The sequence below is a fragment of the Synchiropus splendidus genome, chromosome 1, assembly GCF_027744825.2.
Source record: "Synchiropus splendidus isolate RoL2022-P1 chromosome 1, RoL_Sspl_1.0, whole genome shotgun sequence".
NCBI lineage: Eukaryota > Metazoa > Chordata > Actinopteri > Syngnathiformes > Callionymidae > Synchiropus > Synchiropus splendidus.
Window position 1 is genome coordinate 34,009,922 of NC_071334.1, and position 16,257 is coordinate 34,026,178.

The 16,257-nt window shown below is 44.8% G+C and overlaps 3 protein-coding genes across 10 annotated transcripts; 2 read left to right on the forward strand and 1 right to left on the reverse strand.

The window, feature by feature from the left end:
• Nucleotides 1-266: 266 nt before the first annotated feature.
• reep6 (receptor accessory protein 6) lies at nt 267-6,684 on the reverse strand. 3 transcript variants are annotated; one of them, XM_053853598.1, is made up of 7 exons: nt 6,437-6,666; nt 2,249-2,342; nt 1,915-2,053; nt 1,685-1,853; nt 1,060-1,196; nt 795-815; nt 267-549 (listed from the first exon to the last, which is right to left on the reverse strand). In XM_053853598.1, exons 1-6 carry the CDS (start codon nt 6,567-6,569, stop codon nt 801-803), a joined length of 687 nt encoding a protein of 228 aa, XP_053709573.1. In that variant the 5' UTR covers nt 6,570-6,666; the 3' UTR covers nt 267-549; nt 795-800. The 3 variants fall into 3 exon arrangements, with proteins under 3 accessions (XP_053709573.1, XP_053709572.1, XP_053709574.1); XM_053853597.1 differs by lacking the exon at nt 795-815 and having other exon boundaries at nt 6,437-6,684; XM_053853599.1 differs by lacking the exons at nt 795-815; nt 6,437-6,666 and adding an exon at nt 3,809-6,083.
• On the forward strand, nt 6,413-15,815 carry zgc:113223 (uncharacterized protein LOC541424 homolog). 6 transcript variants are annotated; one of them, XM_053853580.1, is made up of 10 exons: nt 6,413-6,743; nt 6,940-7,345; nt 7,865-8,107; nt 8,891-8,948; nt 9,280-9,404; nt 9,459-9,533; nt 9,596-9,691; nt 10,318-10,446; nt 13,891-14,052; nt 14,113-15,815. In XM_053853580.1, the coding sequence occupies exons 3-10, from the start codon at nt 8,051-8,053 to the stop codon at nt 14,254-14,256; spliced, it is 846 nt and encodes a 281-aa protein (XP_053709555.1). In that variant the 5' UTR covers nt 6,413-6,743; nt 6,940-7,345; nt 7,865-8,050; the 3' UTR covers nt 14,257-15,815. The 6 variants fall into 6 exon arrangements, with proteins under 6 accessions (XP_053709555.1, XP_053709559.1, XP_053709561.1 ...); XM_053853584.1 differs by having other exon boundaries at nt 6,940-8,819; XM_053853586.1 differs by having other exon boundaries at nt 6,940-8,107; nt 9,495-9,533.
• On the forward strand, nt 11,134-13,669 carry LOC128752399 (tripartite motif-containing protein 16-like). The gene has a single exon (XM_053853563.1). It carries the CDS (start codon nt 11,576-11,578, stop codon nt 13,298-13,300), a length of 1,725 nt encoding a protein of 574 aa, XP_053709538.1. The 5' UTR covers nt 11,134-11,575; the 3' UTR covers nt 13,301-13,669.
• Nucleotides 15,816-16,257: the final 442 nt, after the last annotated feature.

The window sequence follows — 16,257 nt, forward strand, 5'->3', positions numbered from 1 at the left end:
TGAGCGTCAGAGCCACCTAGTGGAGTGGCATGGTAGCGCAGAGTAATTCAGCATTGGCAGCATGGAGCCCAGGCCACCGGACTCAAGCGGCCCCCAACCAGGCAAACAAATGAGCTTCTTTTTAAATTTGTGTTGCGACAAAGTTGTGGAGACAACAGAGAAACTGGAATAAAGGGAGCCAAACATCCACCTGCACATCAGTGGAGGTAACACTGTCAAGAGTCATGAGGATGTGACGAAGATAACAGCTTTATTGATGTAATCTTGTCCAGTGAAACAGGAGACTATCTCTACTAACAACATCAGCATGAAGATGTCGATGGCCCTTTATGATCCAGATGTTCGAAAGTACCAGAGTTTCTACTCTCCAGACATGTGCGACACACCGCTGCAGACTCAAGTGACGACAGATGAAGAGAACAAAGTAGAAAATAAAAGACATTGAAAACATTGAAAAGGACACGATTTGAGATCAAATTTGTCGATACAAAATGGCAATTAAAAAAAAAAAAAGCTTCAGTGTCAGCGATGGTCCTCACCAGCTTCAGCCTGCAAGACAACAAGAGCCCAAACTATTTTTAACAAGTCGTTCCTGAACCTACACATGCACATCAGTGGATGGCCAGTAAGCCATCTGCTAGCTGTTTGTCAGGACTGAGAACAAGCAGAGAGTACATCAGATTCAACTACACACTCATGAAGGAGCGCTATGGAGACCCATGACGTCACTTGCACATCACAGGGATCTCTAGAGGTCACCACAATAACACCACTTTCACAGCTATATGTCCTACCGTGTGCTAACCCAGGAACAGCTGCAGCCACAACAACAGTTGAGTTAGTGTGAGGCAGTGCACATCCATCGCCAATACGCTGGGCTTCAGTTCCTGGTGTGGCCAGCGGAGGCCAACAGAATCTCTTAAACTCCACTAGCTGTTTCTGTGAGCCTCACATCTGCTGAGCTAGCGATTGGCAGCGTTCCACTAACCTTGCCTCAGGCACTCACTGAAGCCTTTCCATGACGCGAGACTACCGCACCAGAGGGTCAGTGTTACTCACGGGTTGCGTCTCCTTCGATTGTTTAGAAGAGCTTCTTTTTGTTGGAGAAGGTTCTTGAGATGTGCTAGGCAAACTTTTGGGCTCAGACGGAGGCGCTGGAGTCACCAGAGCTTTGTTCTTCACCAGCGTGGACAGAACTGAGACAGAAGAGGAAGAGGATTATCACTAGTATATACAGATCATTGGTATCATTGGTATGTGGCGTATGCAGATTTATCACGGGTATATTCAGAAGTATTGTGTGTATATGCGGATGTATCGCTGGTACATATGGATGGAGCACAGGTACATAGGGATCTGTCACTGGTATACAGGGATGTATCAATGATATATACTGTATTAGGATGGAGCACTGGTCCATCACTGATCCATAGTGGCAGAGTAACTGGTATATACTGAGGCATTATTAGTATACATGGATGTATCATAGAGATTTGCTTGAGTCAGTCACTGATATACACATGCTACAGTTCAATACTGGCATATAGAAAGTCACTGGTACACAAAGGGCTGTTATCCGCAGTATCTATCGTACCACTGTCGTCCCTCCTTGTACATGATGGTGTCCCTGGTCTGTACTTGTGTGTGAGTGACTTTTGCAGCTGAGACAGCAGACTGTCGGTACCTTCTCTGGTGAGGTTCTCAGCAGCACTCATGGCTTTCCCACTCAGGTCACTGACCATATTGTCCACAATGGCCTCGTGGCGGAGGAAAATGGGTCGAACCACTCTGTTGTATATGATCTGAGAGCCGTTCCAGGAAGTAGGAGCCATGCACCATAGTAGAAACAGACACTGGAACACACACAGACGTCAACAGCCAGTCTAAGGGCTCCTGGTTGTAGCTTGGACTCACCTTAAACGCATAGTAGAACGGAAACCAGTAAAGGAAAATATCAGAGAAGAACTCGCCCAGGCTGAAGACTCCGTACACGACCCAGTACGTCAGCCATTTGGTGTCGTCTTCTTTGGTGGGACTTTCGATGGCCTTGATTCTGGAAGGACCAGACAAGAGCTTAAGGGAGCTTCAGAAACCGTTTTTAAAGTTGGAGCAAATTGAAAACCATCATGACTCAAGTCTGAATCCATCCATCCAATATCAGTCCAAACGGCTCAAATACATAAATCAAATAATGCGCACTCTGAGCCTGATCTGGATGAAACAGAGAAATGTTTAGGCGGATACTCACGAAAAGTACGCCGGGTAAACAAAACCAATCAGGTTGCAGACGAGCGAGGCACCGTATCCATATATGAGGTAGAGTCCGGTCACTGAGACGGCACCTGAGAGTCCAACATATGGATATGGTGAGATAAAATTACACTTGGAACTTCTGTGACAGCGAATTGACTGTAATGTACAAGACGCTAGGCTGCAATTATACGATAATGTACTTCACAATATGCTACAAAGCATATATTTTACCCATGACCCAACAGAAGACTGATATGATGAACCACTTTCAAATGTGACTTAACAACTAATGAAAAAAGAAATCAAAAGAAAACTACGAATCTTTTCTGTCACACAAACATAAAGAATGTGTCAGAACCTGCACAAATCTCTTCGTTTGATTTGGGTAATTCAGTTATCACACCTCAACTTTGAAAACATGACTGAAGGACATGACTTCAGCGCCACATGAGACTAGAATACTAGATTGTCAGATATATACGGACGCAGCACTCTGACAGAATCCATGCTACACTACCTTTCTTTCTCATGCTGTGCTTTATTTGGGCTTCAGGTTTGCACTTTCACTTCCTTAAATTGAACCGGCTCTTTATATTTCTGTCTCTTGGGTCACAGTTATGACTAAGCTGGTCCATTCACATGGAACACATGTTAGCCAAGTCATTTTAGGCCGGCTTAAACTTAAATTACAAACTCAGTTGAAGTTCACCAAAAACTAGAAGAAGAAGAACATATTTGGTTTTCTGACCACAGAGAAGCTTTAGCGCAGATGGGGCCACATTATATACTATCACTGTTTAGAGGGGCCATCAAGCTGATGACAAAGGGCAAAACAGACGTGAGTAAAGGATAACAGCTAAAATTAGATCCCAAAAGATGGAAGTTGGGCTATATTTGCGGCTGGGGCTATGATCAAATAAAAGGATTGCACAATAAATGAAAATAGTGATTTAAGGTTGATATTTGAAAGACAATGGTAAAAAAAAAAGTTAGATAATATTGCTAATCAGCAATCATTTTAGGGAAAATTTTGTTCAAGTCTCAGGTCAAAGTTAAAGCTAGACCAGTTGTGAATTGGAAGAAAGTCCAAATCCATTGTCAGTTAACTGTCAGAAACATTTGATCAGTGCCACACTTTTACTCGGACCTCATCAAAGGGACACATGTGGCCTCAGGACCACACTTTGCCCGCAATTTTCCTGCAGCTCCCAGCTGCTCACCTCAGCGTTCTGGGAGTTTGAGAAGTTGTTTTTGAACAATGTTGTGCGCCCAGACTAATAAACAAGCATGAATGTCTTCAATAGTTTCTACAACATCTGCAGGCACAGTGGCTTCAAGTGGTGCTGTACAGGCAGAGCAACATCCAGCTAAAAAGAGGGTACAAGAGGAAAACTACAGAAAAATTAAACCTGACTTTGTCAAGCGACAGTATGAGCTGCGGCAGTTCAGAGGACAGACCTCCTTGCTATTCTGTTTCCAACATCAAACACTCAAACACACTACCTTACTTCATTGCCAGTGTTCAGAACAGGAAGTGATGCAAACGCTGTCCTACCTCTGATCAGCTTAGGGTCACACATGGAGGCAGCTCTGCTCTCCCTCTCTGATAAGCTGATTTAACTGCAGCGCGACAGTGTGCACCAGGCGCCGGTGACATCATGTCCTGAGTGAGCCATGATCAGCTGAGTCTACATGAGTGCCCTCACCCCCTCATCCAACAGCTCGTTCATTCATGAGCCACCCACACTTGCTGCTCCGATGAATGACTTTGACCCACCATTGTTCGATAGTGAGACATGATCGTCTCAAAAATGAACTTAAAGATCACAGTGCTTTGTTGTCGTGCGTTTAAAAATAGTTTTTCCAGCTGAATTTAATCACATGGCTGACAAACAACAGTAGATGCTGTTCCACTAAAAGGATTCTTCTCTAATGCACTGAAGATGAACTTTTACCGACAAGAATCACAAAAACAAAAAAATGACACAAGTGGAATAGACATTTGAGTAGTGGCTTATTAAAATGATCGGACAAAGCAACAGGTCTATCCGAAGTTAAATCATACATGTGTTGACGCCACTGCAGGTCGCTCCAGGCAACTGGGAGGTGGACCCCGGGCTGATCCAAGACAGGAAACGGATGGATGCCAAATATCAAAATTCAAACTACAAACATGTAGACGTTCTAACAAGATCCTCTCAAAACGGCAACAGTTCTAGAAAGCTCCATAGGGTGGCTCTGCTTTTCATGAAAGGAGCGGTTGCTGTGGCAGAGTACTCTTTGAAGGGAAATTAAAGGAAGGAAGAGGTACTAGGTGGAGGAGGTAAACCAGTCTCAGAAGAAAACATGCAACAGATTTAAGTCAGGAGCCACTCTGGCTTTCGCTGCACGAACAATGGGACACTTGAAAACTTGAAGAATAGCTACACAACATGCCAACTCAACGAATATGCATGACCACCTTGTCCGTCACCATTCTGTGCTTATACATAACAGCAGCACATTATGTACTTTGCTTTACTGGCCTGTCCTTCCTGTGAAATTGATTGACAATGCTTTGTATTGGCTATGACATGGCAATACATTCTGAAATCCCTAATTGACTCGAACATGGCGATTCATCGTGGATGGAATTCCTTGATCCACCATGAATCTATGTATGATGACATTACCATTACCGTAAAATATTGCGGTAGTATCACACACTACTATCCCGATATTGAGCCCATGTGACAATATCACGGTGCAGCAGGCCAACGTCTACCTTCACTGACCTCACTGAATTATACAGCTAGTGTGTAGAAAACCTCAAAGTGAGTCGCAGAAGCTCAGGGTGTTGACCAGTCAGCATCATCAGTCATGACAGCAACTAAAGTAAAACTAAACCCCCGTCACCCACGAAGGTTATTCATTGCAATGAGTGCACAGGGTACTGATCCATCGAGGGTGACCCTACAGTATATCCTCTGATGTCCAGTACTGGAACTGGTGAAGATGTTTGGAGTCAATGTGGAGACTCATTGACCTCAGAGTTCCCAATAGACTAAGGCCTCATAGCAGCTACTTGAGTGTAACTTATCATCACGAAGCATTGATACACAAACGCAGCTTCACTATATTGCAGGATCAGAGCCACAGTGGAGAAGAGAAATATCTGATGTTACATCATGTCAGTTAGCCGACACCTCAGAGCAACCTGAAGTAGATAAATGGACAGACTAGCTGCTCGCTGAGTTATAGGCCTTGGAGAACGTAAAGGTGCAATCACGCAGCATGTGTCCAGTTTCAGAACTGGTAATCTGTTTGTGTTAACAGCTGTGGACATGTGGCGTGACCAGATTACCTGAAACTTAATCTAGGTCACATGCGACGACACAAAAAAGACAGCAGGTGGACATCAGGTGACTGAAATTCTAAACATCAACCACAGGTGTTGTTGGAGAACTGTCTGGTTTTGTTTTGTTCTCACTAAAATTTGGTGCTTGTGTCACAGAGCAACCATGCAAAACAAAAGGCTAACCATAACCACGACTCTCACCCAAACTTAAACCAAGCAGGATTGGCTGGGACTCATCCTCTAAAGAGAGGTGCACTTTAAACCCAGTGTGCCGTTTTGGTTGCTCTACTTCCAAAAATAACCTACACAAAAGTCCATTGAGCTGTGGTTTGTCCATTTAACGACAACAATTTCATGCTAATAACGGCACTGACATTTGGCACCATCCTGCTAATGGCTACATTCAAGAAAAAAACTGTCTTTACTGTAAGTGATAATAAACACCGGATGCAATTTAGGTTGCAGTCACAGCAACTTACAAGTGGCAGCAACACCAAGCCACAGAGCTAACACGGCTCACCTCACAGGCTCCTGTGGAGCTAACCAGGCATGAAGAATGCTCTCAGAACTGTGACGAAACTCCCACCCCAAAATCTAGAAGCGTGATAGCTAGTTGGATGTGAAAAAAAATCCTTCTGCGCCACCTTGAAGGAGCAGGATTTGAAGGAGTGCGTTGGCAAAACCTTGGACTAGCTTTGAATCTGTTGTCTTTGTTGGACTTCAATAGTATTAACCATTAGACGTTTATTTAAACTGCTCAGCAAACACACACTCTCTTAGACAACAGCCTGGGTTAATCATTGACCCACTCCAACACGCACAACAACACCACCAGTACTCACTGACCAGCAGCTAAGATCTTCTTCTTAATCCCGGTCTTCTCCTCCACCTTTCCCAGGAAGTCTGTCACCACGTTCTTCTCGTTGAGGAACTTCTCTGCTCGATCCTTGATGGATGAGAAGATCTTCAGAAGCCCCATGTCTCCCAACAGGTGCTGGAGTTCACGGAGGAGACGCAGGAAGACGCTTGACTCACCGGAGACTGCTCAAGAGTGGAGGGAATAATCCTCTGGCAACCATCTGCTGTGATGGAGGGTGGGGAGGAGCAGGGCGGCTGAAGAGAGGAGACCAAACAGAAACAAGGAATCGTTGTTGTAGGTAGCTCATTCACATTAACATACATTTAAGAAGAGGATCAGATAAACTATTTGTTTTTGTCTTACTGGTTTGAACTGGTCAGGTGTGAGCTCATCTGATCCTAATCTCATTAAACCTGCTGCAGCCCTGCCTCAATCCAGTGACCACAGCATAGACAATCTGGCAACATCAATTGTCTTCTTCCATCCACAGCAAAGAAGCCCAGGCTCCCCTCCCTGATGAAGCCTCCTGCAGTTCTTCTGGGATACTACTGAGGGCTGTCCAGGGCAACTGAGGGTCTCTTCCACGTGTCCAGGCGCTGACCTGGGCCTCCCCCCGGCACAGATCTGAGCATCCCCATCAGGGACGCGCCTGCGAGGCTTTCTGAAAAGCTTGTCACATCTTTTGACTCCATTGCATTTGAAGGGGCTTTGAGTCTCCCACACAACTGGACACCTCACTGTCACCTGCTGAAGTTTGATGACCAACAGGTGAAAGTAGGAATGGAGCTTTGGCTCAGCTCATTCTTCATCACCGTCTCATGACTGTAGATGGAGTTCAGGAGTATGGAGATTGTGGGAATTCTCTTTGGAACAATGACCCTAAAACCAGAAACCTTGTGAGTTGTTCTGTCAGTCCAATGAAATTTACATTCCTAAGTTGACAGTAGACTGACTGGCTTGTTAGACCATGTGATCCTCTTACTTGCTTTTGCCTTTGGGTTACTATATGGAGCGTGACAAACTCTACAGAGCGAGTGCAGCAACTTCCTCTGAGACTGCGTGTGCACAAATGCCTCCCATTTTGTTCCGGGTAAGCATTTTCTGATCATCCTCACGGGTTGGTATTTTCCACGGAGTCTCCCATAATACAGTGTAATACAACACGGGTGAAGCAGGAGAACCACTCTCCTCAAAGCCCTGAATCTTTTGAACCAAGCCATAAAGCAGCATAAACTTCAGAGATATTTCCTTGTGGACAGGCTTCTTCTGTGTGGAGCTCTGAAAACAACTTTGCCAGCTCAGTTTCATTTTGTTATTGCGTCTCTCATTGAAACGCGCTGATTGAAATCATCGTCTCTGCATAATTGAATATAACAAAGTGGATGTAAAACGTAGCTTAAATGGAATCATTTCAGGACCAAAGCGGACAGCGTTCAGCCTTTAGGCGATCATTTTTGACAGCAACGCACCTGTGAGCCAGGAGTCCCCCCACATAGATGACGACTCTGGCAGCAGGAATGCGCCCAGCAGGCCTCCACACGCTCCTGGAGTGTGAGAGTGGAGAAAACAGACGTGGAGCAGAACCACACTGGTGAGCGGACATGAGAGGATACCGAGGCATCAAGTACTGTTTGTTCATCTTCTGCTACGTCTTCTGGGTGAGTTCCTCCTGGATCCTTATTCATTCATTCACCATGCAGAACTTGGCACCAGAGCAGATATGACTGTTCAACTGCTGAGGGAGGGTTGACAGTTTGAGTGGATCTGAAGCTCTCATCATGGGTGAAGAGATCCAGTCTCAAGTGTCTGAACTTCAGATCAGTCTGTACATTCACTCCTCCAACACATGTTCTCATGCTTCACTATCACTCCCTCATGTGGTGGTTGCAAGTCATTCCTCCCCTGACACCATTTGTGGTGGATGCAGGTTTACAACAAGAAGACTTAATCTAACTTATCTTAGTTATTCTAAAATGAGTCTTAACAGAGGTAGCGGAACATTGATGTCAGTCCATCAGTTCAAAGCAAAAGTGTCTAGAAAAAACACTTTCAGCACCAGAAATGAAACAGATTTTGAAGGGAGAGTTTGGTGAATGGACTCTTGAAATGTTGCATCTTCTTATGCTGGTAAATTCTGTAAACTGTGATTTCTTGATCGACACATTTCGATCATGCCACTGAAGTGAGGATGGGTTGGAAGTGACACGGTCGAACATACAACAAGTTCCACTTGATCTTCTCAAATAAGTGATTCCATTTCGCTGCAAGAAAAGAATGAAGTGTTTATGAAACCACCTTTTCTCCTCACCTGCACCTGAAAGAACTTGTCTGGAGAGGCACAGACAGATGAGCTGTCAACCTGGAGCGCAGGTGACCTGTGTATCAGAGATGTTTGTGGATCAGATTGTTGTTGTAATGTCACCATCGTTGTGTCTCCACAGGTCTTGAGTGCCGTTTTTATCGCCGTAGGAATCTACGCCAAAGTTGCCAAAGAGAAAGGTCAGGTGCCAAAAATGACTTGCTTCATGTGTTCATGATAAAAGTGCTGAAATAACATAGTGGAGTCAAGTAAGTGCTTGAACTGTGTGTGTGTGTGTGAATGGTCTAACTATTCTTGTGTGGACATATGTATATGTATATGTGGGTACATCTTTCGAGTGGTGCTCAGTTATATTTAACTAGGCTTCAAACCTGGTTTGAAGGAGTGTGGAGGCATGGTTCAGTTCAGCCATTTGTTTTGGATGGCTAGCAATGTCGAGGGCAATTGGCCAGACTGTCTGCTGTGCGTCCTTTTGAGTTTTGGGCCTGACTAACCATGGTTCTTGTGCAGATGTGGTGGACACTCTCACCATGGATCCAGCTCTGCTGCTCATCGTCATCGGCTCTGTCATGTTCCTCATCACTTTCTTCGGATGTTTCGGAGCGCTGCGCAACATCACCTGTCTGCTGAAGATGGTAGGAACCCAGGAGTGGAGTGTTGGGAGCGCTAATAGCAGCTTCTCTGTCTAGTTCCTTGGGATCCTGACGGTAATCCTGCTCCTGCAGATCACAGCTGGGGTAGTTGGCTACCTCTTCACCGACATGGTGAGTTGTTTGTTTGTCGTCAAACACTGAGTAACTGCTAGATCTAACGCTGCTCTCGTCAGGTGATGGAGAGGACGGAGAAGCTGATGATGAAGGCCATAATCCAGTACAGGGAGGACCGGGACCTGGAGAACGCCATCGACTTCATCCAGAAGAAGGTAAAAGAGATGCTTTTCCCCTCCTGCACTGTATTACAGCATTTGCATTACTGGTTCATAAATATGTTATAAGAAACATAGTTTTAACTAAAAGAAAACATTCTTTATTTTTATTTCTCTTTCATTTTATACATTTAACATTCCAATTTTAGGATCCTACAATGTTTATATTATCACCTACTGTCTGTTGTCATTAAAAAGAGTTTTCCTAAATTCTTAAAATCAAATATTTAATGTAACATGCATAATTAAAAAAAGATAAAAAGTAATCTTTTTCTAGAATTATTAGAAATCATATTAATAAATACATGAATCCAAGTCCTTGGTTGCAGATTTTACTCTTGCTTAATGACTTTTGGCCCTAAAACTTCTACACTCACGCCTCTAACTGAAAATAAATGTTACAAAGGAAAATGTTGAAGTTCCAAGGACGCAGAATACTGTCTCACGTAAGCACCTGGAACATTATAACTTGGATATTACTGTACTCGGGTATATTAAAGAAATGAATAGTAGCTTATGTACACTAATAAAATGCCTTTGAAATGTGGGACCAAGAGTCTGGAGGTCCTGTGACAGCAGCAGGAGCTGGACCAGCAGGTGCATATTCATCTCTGCCTCTTCAGTTCCAGTGCTGCGGGGTGGAGAGCTATAAGGACTGGTCTCGGAATGTCTACTTCGACTGCTCGGACACCAACCCCAGCCTGGAGGCCTGCGGGGTTCCCTTCTCCTGCTGCACTGAAGTCCTGAACCAGGTGACCTCAGACAGTGTTCTGGAAGTCAAGCTCCTCACACGCAGGTCAGAGTGAGGTCTGAACTGACGGCGGAACGATTGAGAAACTGTCCGTTCATCTGATATGAGGTCAAAGAGTTCAAATGAGGTCATTCAGGAAACAAACATTAGGGTACGTGCAATGTGTTGTGCGCTACTTTTACCACCAGGTGTCACCAGAGGCCTCGGAACCATTTGTATTTACACTCACCCACCACACCCCACCTTCATGAGTTCGAGTGCCGGAGAAATCACGTGACTTCTGGGAAACAAGAACCCGAGGACTGTGTGTAACATCATTGCTCACTTTCACTGTCACTCAGCCTGCAGGAGAGCCACAGTCGAAAAACTCGGATGTCAGTGATTACAAAAAAACAAACGTGCACACACAAATGCGTTGAAAACAAAACATATAGAACCAGTGTTACGTTCAACATTACAAATGAAACGAAACATATCGAAGACCACAAACAAAATAGAAAATAACACCTAATAATAATAACAACAACAACAACAACAACAACAACTATAATAATAATAATAATAATAATAATAATAATAATAATAATAATAATAATAATAGACTGAACAAAGCAAAATAATAAGATGAGGATAATGTTAAGCATCATACCAGAGTGGGTGGGTGGGACAGGGTGAATCAAGAGTGGATGGTAGGAAAGTGTGTGGATCAAGCAGAGAACAGAGGCTGAGTGACATCTGCTGGGAGATGATCACTGCTGAAGCTTGTGTCAGAGATCACAGAAGAAGATCTATGGTCAGATCCATGTGAGGCCAAAGTGTACAAGGGTGTCCTCGTCTGTCCTCAAGCTGAGACAGACGCTCAGAAGGACAGAGGGAAGACTGGTGAAGATCTGCTCTCAGATGAGCTTTTGAGTGGAGGGTCAAAGACTTCAGATCTGATGGAGTCTGATCAGGTCACACGCTCTCAGGTGCTCTCGAGGTCACATCTGTATCATCAGCTGGACCAGAGATGAAGACTGTCACTTTAACAGCATCACGTGACCTGAGTGGATCCTCTGAAGACTCCACCTCCTCTGAAGCAAATAGAGGTGGAGCCGACCCTTGAATCAGAGCTCTTGCTTGATCACGTGATGCCTCCTCTCACTGGTTCCAGTTTCCAGGAAATGAAAGCAAGTCAGTCTTCAGAGAGGAGTGAAATGGCACAGACCAGAGTTGATCTGCAGAGAGAGTGCTTCTCCTGCCCCATCTGTTTGGACCTGCTAACAGACCCGGTCACGCTGCCCTGTGGACACAACTACTGCATGACCTGTATCAATGGCTCCTGGGACAGAGAAGCGGACAAGAACGTCTACAGGTGTCCTCAGTGCTCACAGACCTTCACACCGAGGCCGTCCTTGCAGAAGAACACCTTGATAGCTGAGTTAGTGGAGGCGCTGAACAAGACTAGACCACACGCCGCGACCGCTGCTGCCGTCTGCAGCTACGCCGGACCTGATGACGTGTGCTGTGACTCCTGCACAGGGAGGAAGATGAGAGCCTTCAAGTCCTGTCAGGTCTGTCTGGTGTCGTTCTGTGAGCAACACCTCCAGCCTCACCTACGAGAGTCAGCCTTCAAGAGACACAAGCTGGTCAATCCAGTCAGGCAGTTGGAGGAGAACATCTGCACCAGTCACAGAGAGGTCATGAAGATCTTCTGCCGAACCGATCGGCAGGTCATCTGCTATCTCTGCGCAGTGGATGGACATAAAGACCACGACACGGTCTCGGCTGCGGCGGCAAGAGGCGAACAAGAGAAGGAGGCGGAGCAGAGTCGGGGAAGGACACAGCAGACTATCAGGAAGACGGAGAAGGATCTGAGGCAGCTTCAGCAGGAGGAGAAGAGCATCACCGTCTCTGCTGAGAGAGCAGAGAAGGACAGTGATGAGATCTTCACACAGATGACAACTCTCTTCCAGAGGAGAAGGTCTGAGGTGGAGCAGCAAATCAAATCACAGAGCGAGGCCGATGTGAGTCAAGTTCAGATGCTTCAGGAAGAGCTGAGGAAAGAGATCACTGAGCTGAGGAGGAAAGATGCAGAGCTGGAGAAGCTGTTACAGACCGAGGATCACACAAACTTCCTCCAGAAATTTGCTTCACTGTCAGAGGTCGGAGTGTCCAGCACCGTGTCCAGGGCCAACGTGTGTCCACACAACTACTCCAGAAACGTGGCCGCAGCCCTGTTGGCCTGCAGAGATCAACTCCAGGACTTTCTGAGAGACAGGTGGACAAGCATGTCGCTGACTCCAGAGGAGCATCTGCTGTTGGAGGCTGAGCCCCAGACTAGAGCCGAGTTTCTCATATACTCCCGTGACATCACTCTGAATCCAAACACCGCACACGCTTGCCTGCAGCTGTCTGAGGGAAACAGGAAGGTCAAAGGAGTGAGTAAGAAGCATCTTCGTCCTCACCACCCGGACAGATTCACAGATGAGTGGCAGGTCCTGAGCAGAGAGACTCTGACTGGACGTGGGTACTGGGAGGTGAAGTGGACCGTGGGAGTCTCTGTCGCGGTCGCTTTGAAGAGCAGCACAGAAGAACATCAGGAATTTGGATTCAACGACAAGTCCTGGTCTCTGTGTTGGAGCACACATTCTGGTTGCGAATTTTTGCATGACAGCGTTACCCATGAGGTCTCAGTACGTCCTTCCTCCAGAGTGGGCGTCTATCTGGATCACTCTGCAGGGCTTCTGTCCTTCTACAGTGCCTCTGACACCATGACCCTCCTACACAGAGTCCAGACCACATTCACGAAGCCACTATATGTCGGAGTTGGTGTTGGTGTCCGGTCCTCATGTGAGTTTGTGAAGCTGAACTAGCATGTCTCACTCCTCATCTCCCATCATGAACCACTTGAGCATCTCCTTCACCGAGGAATGAAAACAAGAGTTTTTCCTGAAAATCACAAAGTTCCAGACGATTTGGACCCAGTTGAAGCTGCCAGTCTGTTCAGTGTGGGACTTGTTTTGAAACAAAGCATAGCATTTACGTTTCATCTTCGATTACGGGATGCATTTTAGAAAAAAAGCACACAAAATATGACGTTATTGAAATAATGCCTTTGTGTCCCATTGTGAATTTATAATGATATGTTTTCCTGAGCTCTCCTCACTGTTGACTAGATACAAGTGTCAAGGTGGCTACAATTCTTGGGCGACCCTTGTCCCTGGTTTCTTGAATAAATAAGTCAGATAACTACAATCGTGTGCTTCCTTATTACTTTCACTTTGCCCATGACTTGCACTTCAGGAAGGAAGAGTGTTTTTTTTACCAGCCTCTTAACAGCCAGCTTTCACATGTCTACTAAAATAATAATAAAACAAACCTTTATTTGAAACATGCGTGTCAGTACACTGTTAACGAAACGTCACTTCTTGATGCCAACTGTCTGACGCCGGTTGTCGCACAGACGGTGCTCAACACCATGTGTGGTTATGGGACGCAGAAGCTGGAGGAGCGTCCCGCCAGCCAGGACATCTTCACCATAGGCTGCCTGGAGAAGATCATTTTGTGGTGCAAGAACCACCTGTTGCTGGTGGCTGGACTGACCTCAGGCCTGCTGCTGCTGGAGGTACCCACGTTACCTGCAGACTTTTCCTGATCCGTCAGCAACGTCCTTGTCTCTCGGCAGGTCTGCATGATCAGCCTCGCCGCGGCTCAGGTCTCCAGAATCAACCAAGTGAGAAAGCAGAAGAAAAAAAACGATGCCCGAGGTCGATTGGAGAGGAAGGACAGCTACTGGTATCCTGCTTTTGCCAACTTCGATGATGAATGATGACATGGTGTCATCAGGATCTCTCAAATTCAGCTTCACTTTTAAACATGGGCAGGATGGTGCAGAGGTTAGTGATGGACTGGTGACCTATCCACACAGATTTACAAAGGTCATCTTCTTTTAATGTCCGAGTGGTTATCTATTTTTTGAGAACACAGGAGGAAGGAAATGACATCATGGCAACAAACACACATGAATCCATGCAAATGCACAGTGACACACGTTTGAGAAAGTACTTTGTGAAATGTGATGAGAGGGGCAAATGTACTACCTCAGGTGGAACGGCAAAGTAACTTCTCTCCAATACTGTATTGCAGGCCTGGCCAACCCGCGGCTCATTCCCCAGTTTAATGTGGCTCCTCACCAAATGAGCCGCCAAACTGGCTGCGATTTTGGTCAAGTTGCTGTTGAGATGACTGTTTATACGGGAAATAAGATGAAAAAGTAAGAGCTAAATGTCAAAATATTGTTCAAAGACTTGCGTTCAACTTTGAAGTAAAATAAATGGCGCACACATTTCTATCTACACCGCTTGCTATTTCGAGGAGGATCACGGTAAAATGTATGAATTTTAAAAATACATGCACAAGAGACATATGCCGGACGCGAACCAGCAACCCTGTGACACACAAGGATGTGCTTTAACTGCTATACTGTCGCTAAGTCACGTGACCAGCTGTTCAGGTGAGCCTCACAGCCTGACATGTTTGTAGGATGTGGCTCTTCTCAGTAACACAGTAAAACAATGTGGCTCTTAGCCTCTGACTGGTTGGCCGCCCCTGCTGTACTGGAACATAGCCACACTCTCAAGACTGGGTTATAATGAAATCATTTTCAAGTGTAATCCTAGTCATATCGGTGATGTGTTTTATGAATAAACATGATCGAGTGGCAATATCAAACCAGGTTCTCAACTCATTCCTGAATAAACGTTTGAACTGGTTTGTCATTTGAAAGGAATATTATTAATTATTATTACTGACATTTATTGTATTATAATTTTATTTTGAGGAATGTTTCTTCTGTTGACTGTAAAAAGAATAAAATAAAAACTGTTTTAGGTTACAATTATGTGTCGATTAGTACAGGCTTTGTTTTGAAAGAGTCTAAGCAAAAGATTATCGATTGTTTCTGGATTATAAAGAGCTCCCTGGGAATATATATATAAAAAAAAGCCAGTCAAATCCGAACACAAGTGCTTGGTGAATCCCACCTGATGTTAATAATCGAGGAAAGAGGACTTAAAAACATTCACTTGACTCTTTTTAGTTTACTTTTTAGAAATCTTGTGAAATGCATCAGTAAAACACATCAATATGCAGAGTGCCGTCAAGCAGTGGTTCAGAGCCAGAAGACCCTCACTTGAACACAGTCCTGTTGTCTCACCTTAACCCGCTAATCTGCCGTGGTGACTTTAATCTGTAGGGATGGATTAGACGCAGAGGCACCTGCGACTGTGTCTTCTTAGGCTTCAGTCCCGTGCAGCTCCTGAAACAGAAAACAAACTGGGTCTTTTTATAGCTTATTGTATTTCATTGAATGTGTACTGTAATAGGAAGTTTAGGACATATATCAGATATTCATGTAAATAAAAACCTTGAAAGCAGGTCAAATTTCATCATTCTTCTATCACCTTCGCATATTTTATAAGTTGATGGTGAATTTACCTCATTTGTTTTGTATGTTTGTTTTTCCCCGCGTCACTGACAATACACAAATTGATGTTCATGTTTTGCTGTTTAAGGAAAGCAGCAAATAAAGTGAAAAAAGTGGGCACTCAATGACCACTTAAAGTTATGCATCTATGTAACTAAGGGTCTTAGCCTCTAGTTATGCAACTGAAGTTTACAGACATTCTTACAATGGAAAAGTGAATGTATAAAACAGCGTGGTTAAAGTATTAGATAATATACAAAACGAACTAAGAGCTAACAAGCTAGCCAATATGCTGGAGATGGGCCAGCGTTAAATTAAAATAGATAAACAACAGAAGTAAGTCAA

Bases quoted from the DNA above. Each gene is read 5' to 3' on its own strand.
- reep6 (XM_053853597.1), bottom strand. From the start codon at position 6,569: ATGGGGCTTCTGAAGATCTTCTCATCCATCAAGGATCGAGCAGAGAAG. The intron at 1,854-1,914 runs GTGAGTCCAAGC...TGTGTGTTCCAG, and splicing joins CGTTCTACTATGCGTTTAAG to TGTCTGTTTCTACTATGGTG. The intron at 550-1,059 runs GTGAGTAACACT...GTTGTCTTGCAG, and splicing joins AATCGAAGGAGACGCAACCC to GCTGAAGCTGGTGAGGACCA.
- zgc:113223 (XM_053853580.1), top strand. From the start codon at position 8,051: ATGAGAGGATACCGAGGCATCAAGTACTGTTTGTTCATCTTCTGCTAC. The intron at 8,108-8,890 runs GTGAGTTCCTCC...GTGTCTCCACAG, and splicing joins TCTTCTGCTACGTCTTCTGG to GTCTTGAGTGCCGTTTTTAT. The intron at 14,053-14,112 runs GTACCCACGTTA...GTCTCTCGGCAG, and splicing joins CAGGCCTGCTGCTGCTGGAG to GTCTGCATGATCAGCCTCGC.
- LOC128752399 (XM_053853563.1), top strand. From the start codon at position 11,576: ATGCCTCCTCTCACTGGTTCCAGTTTCCAGGAAATGAAAGCAAGTCAG.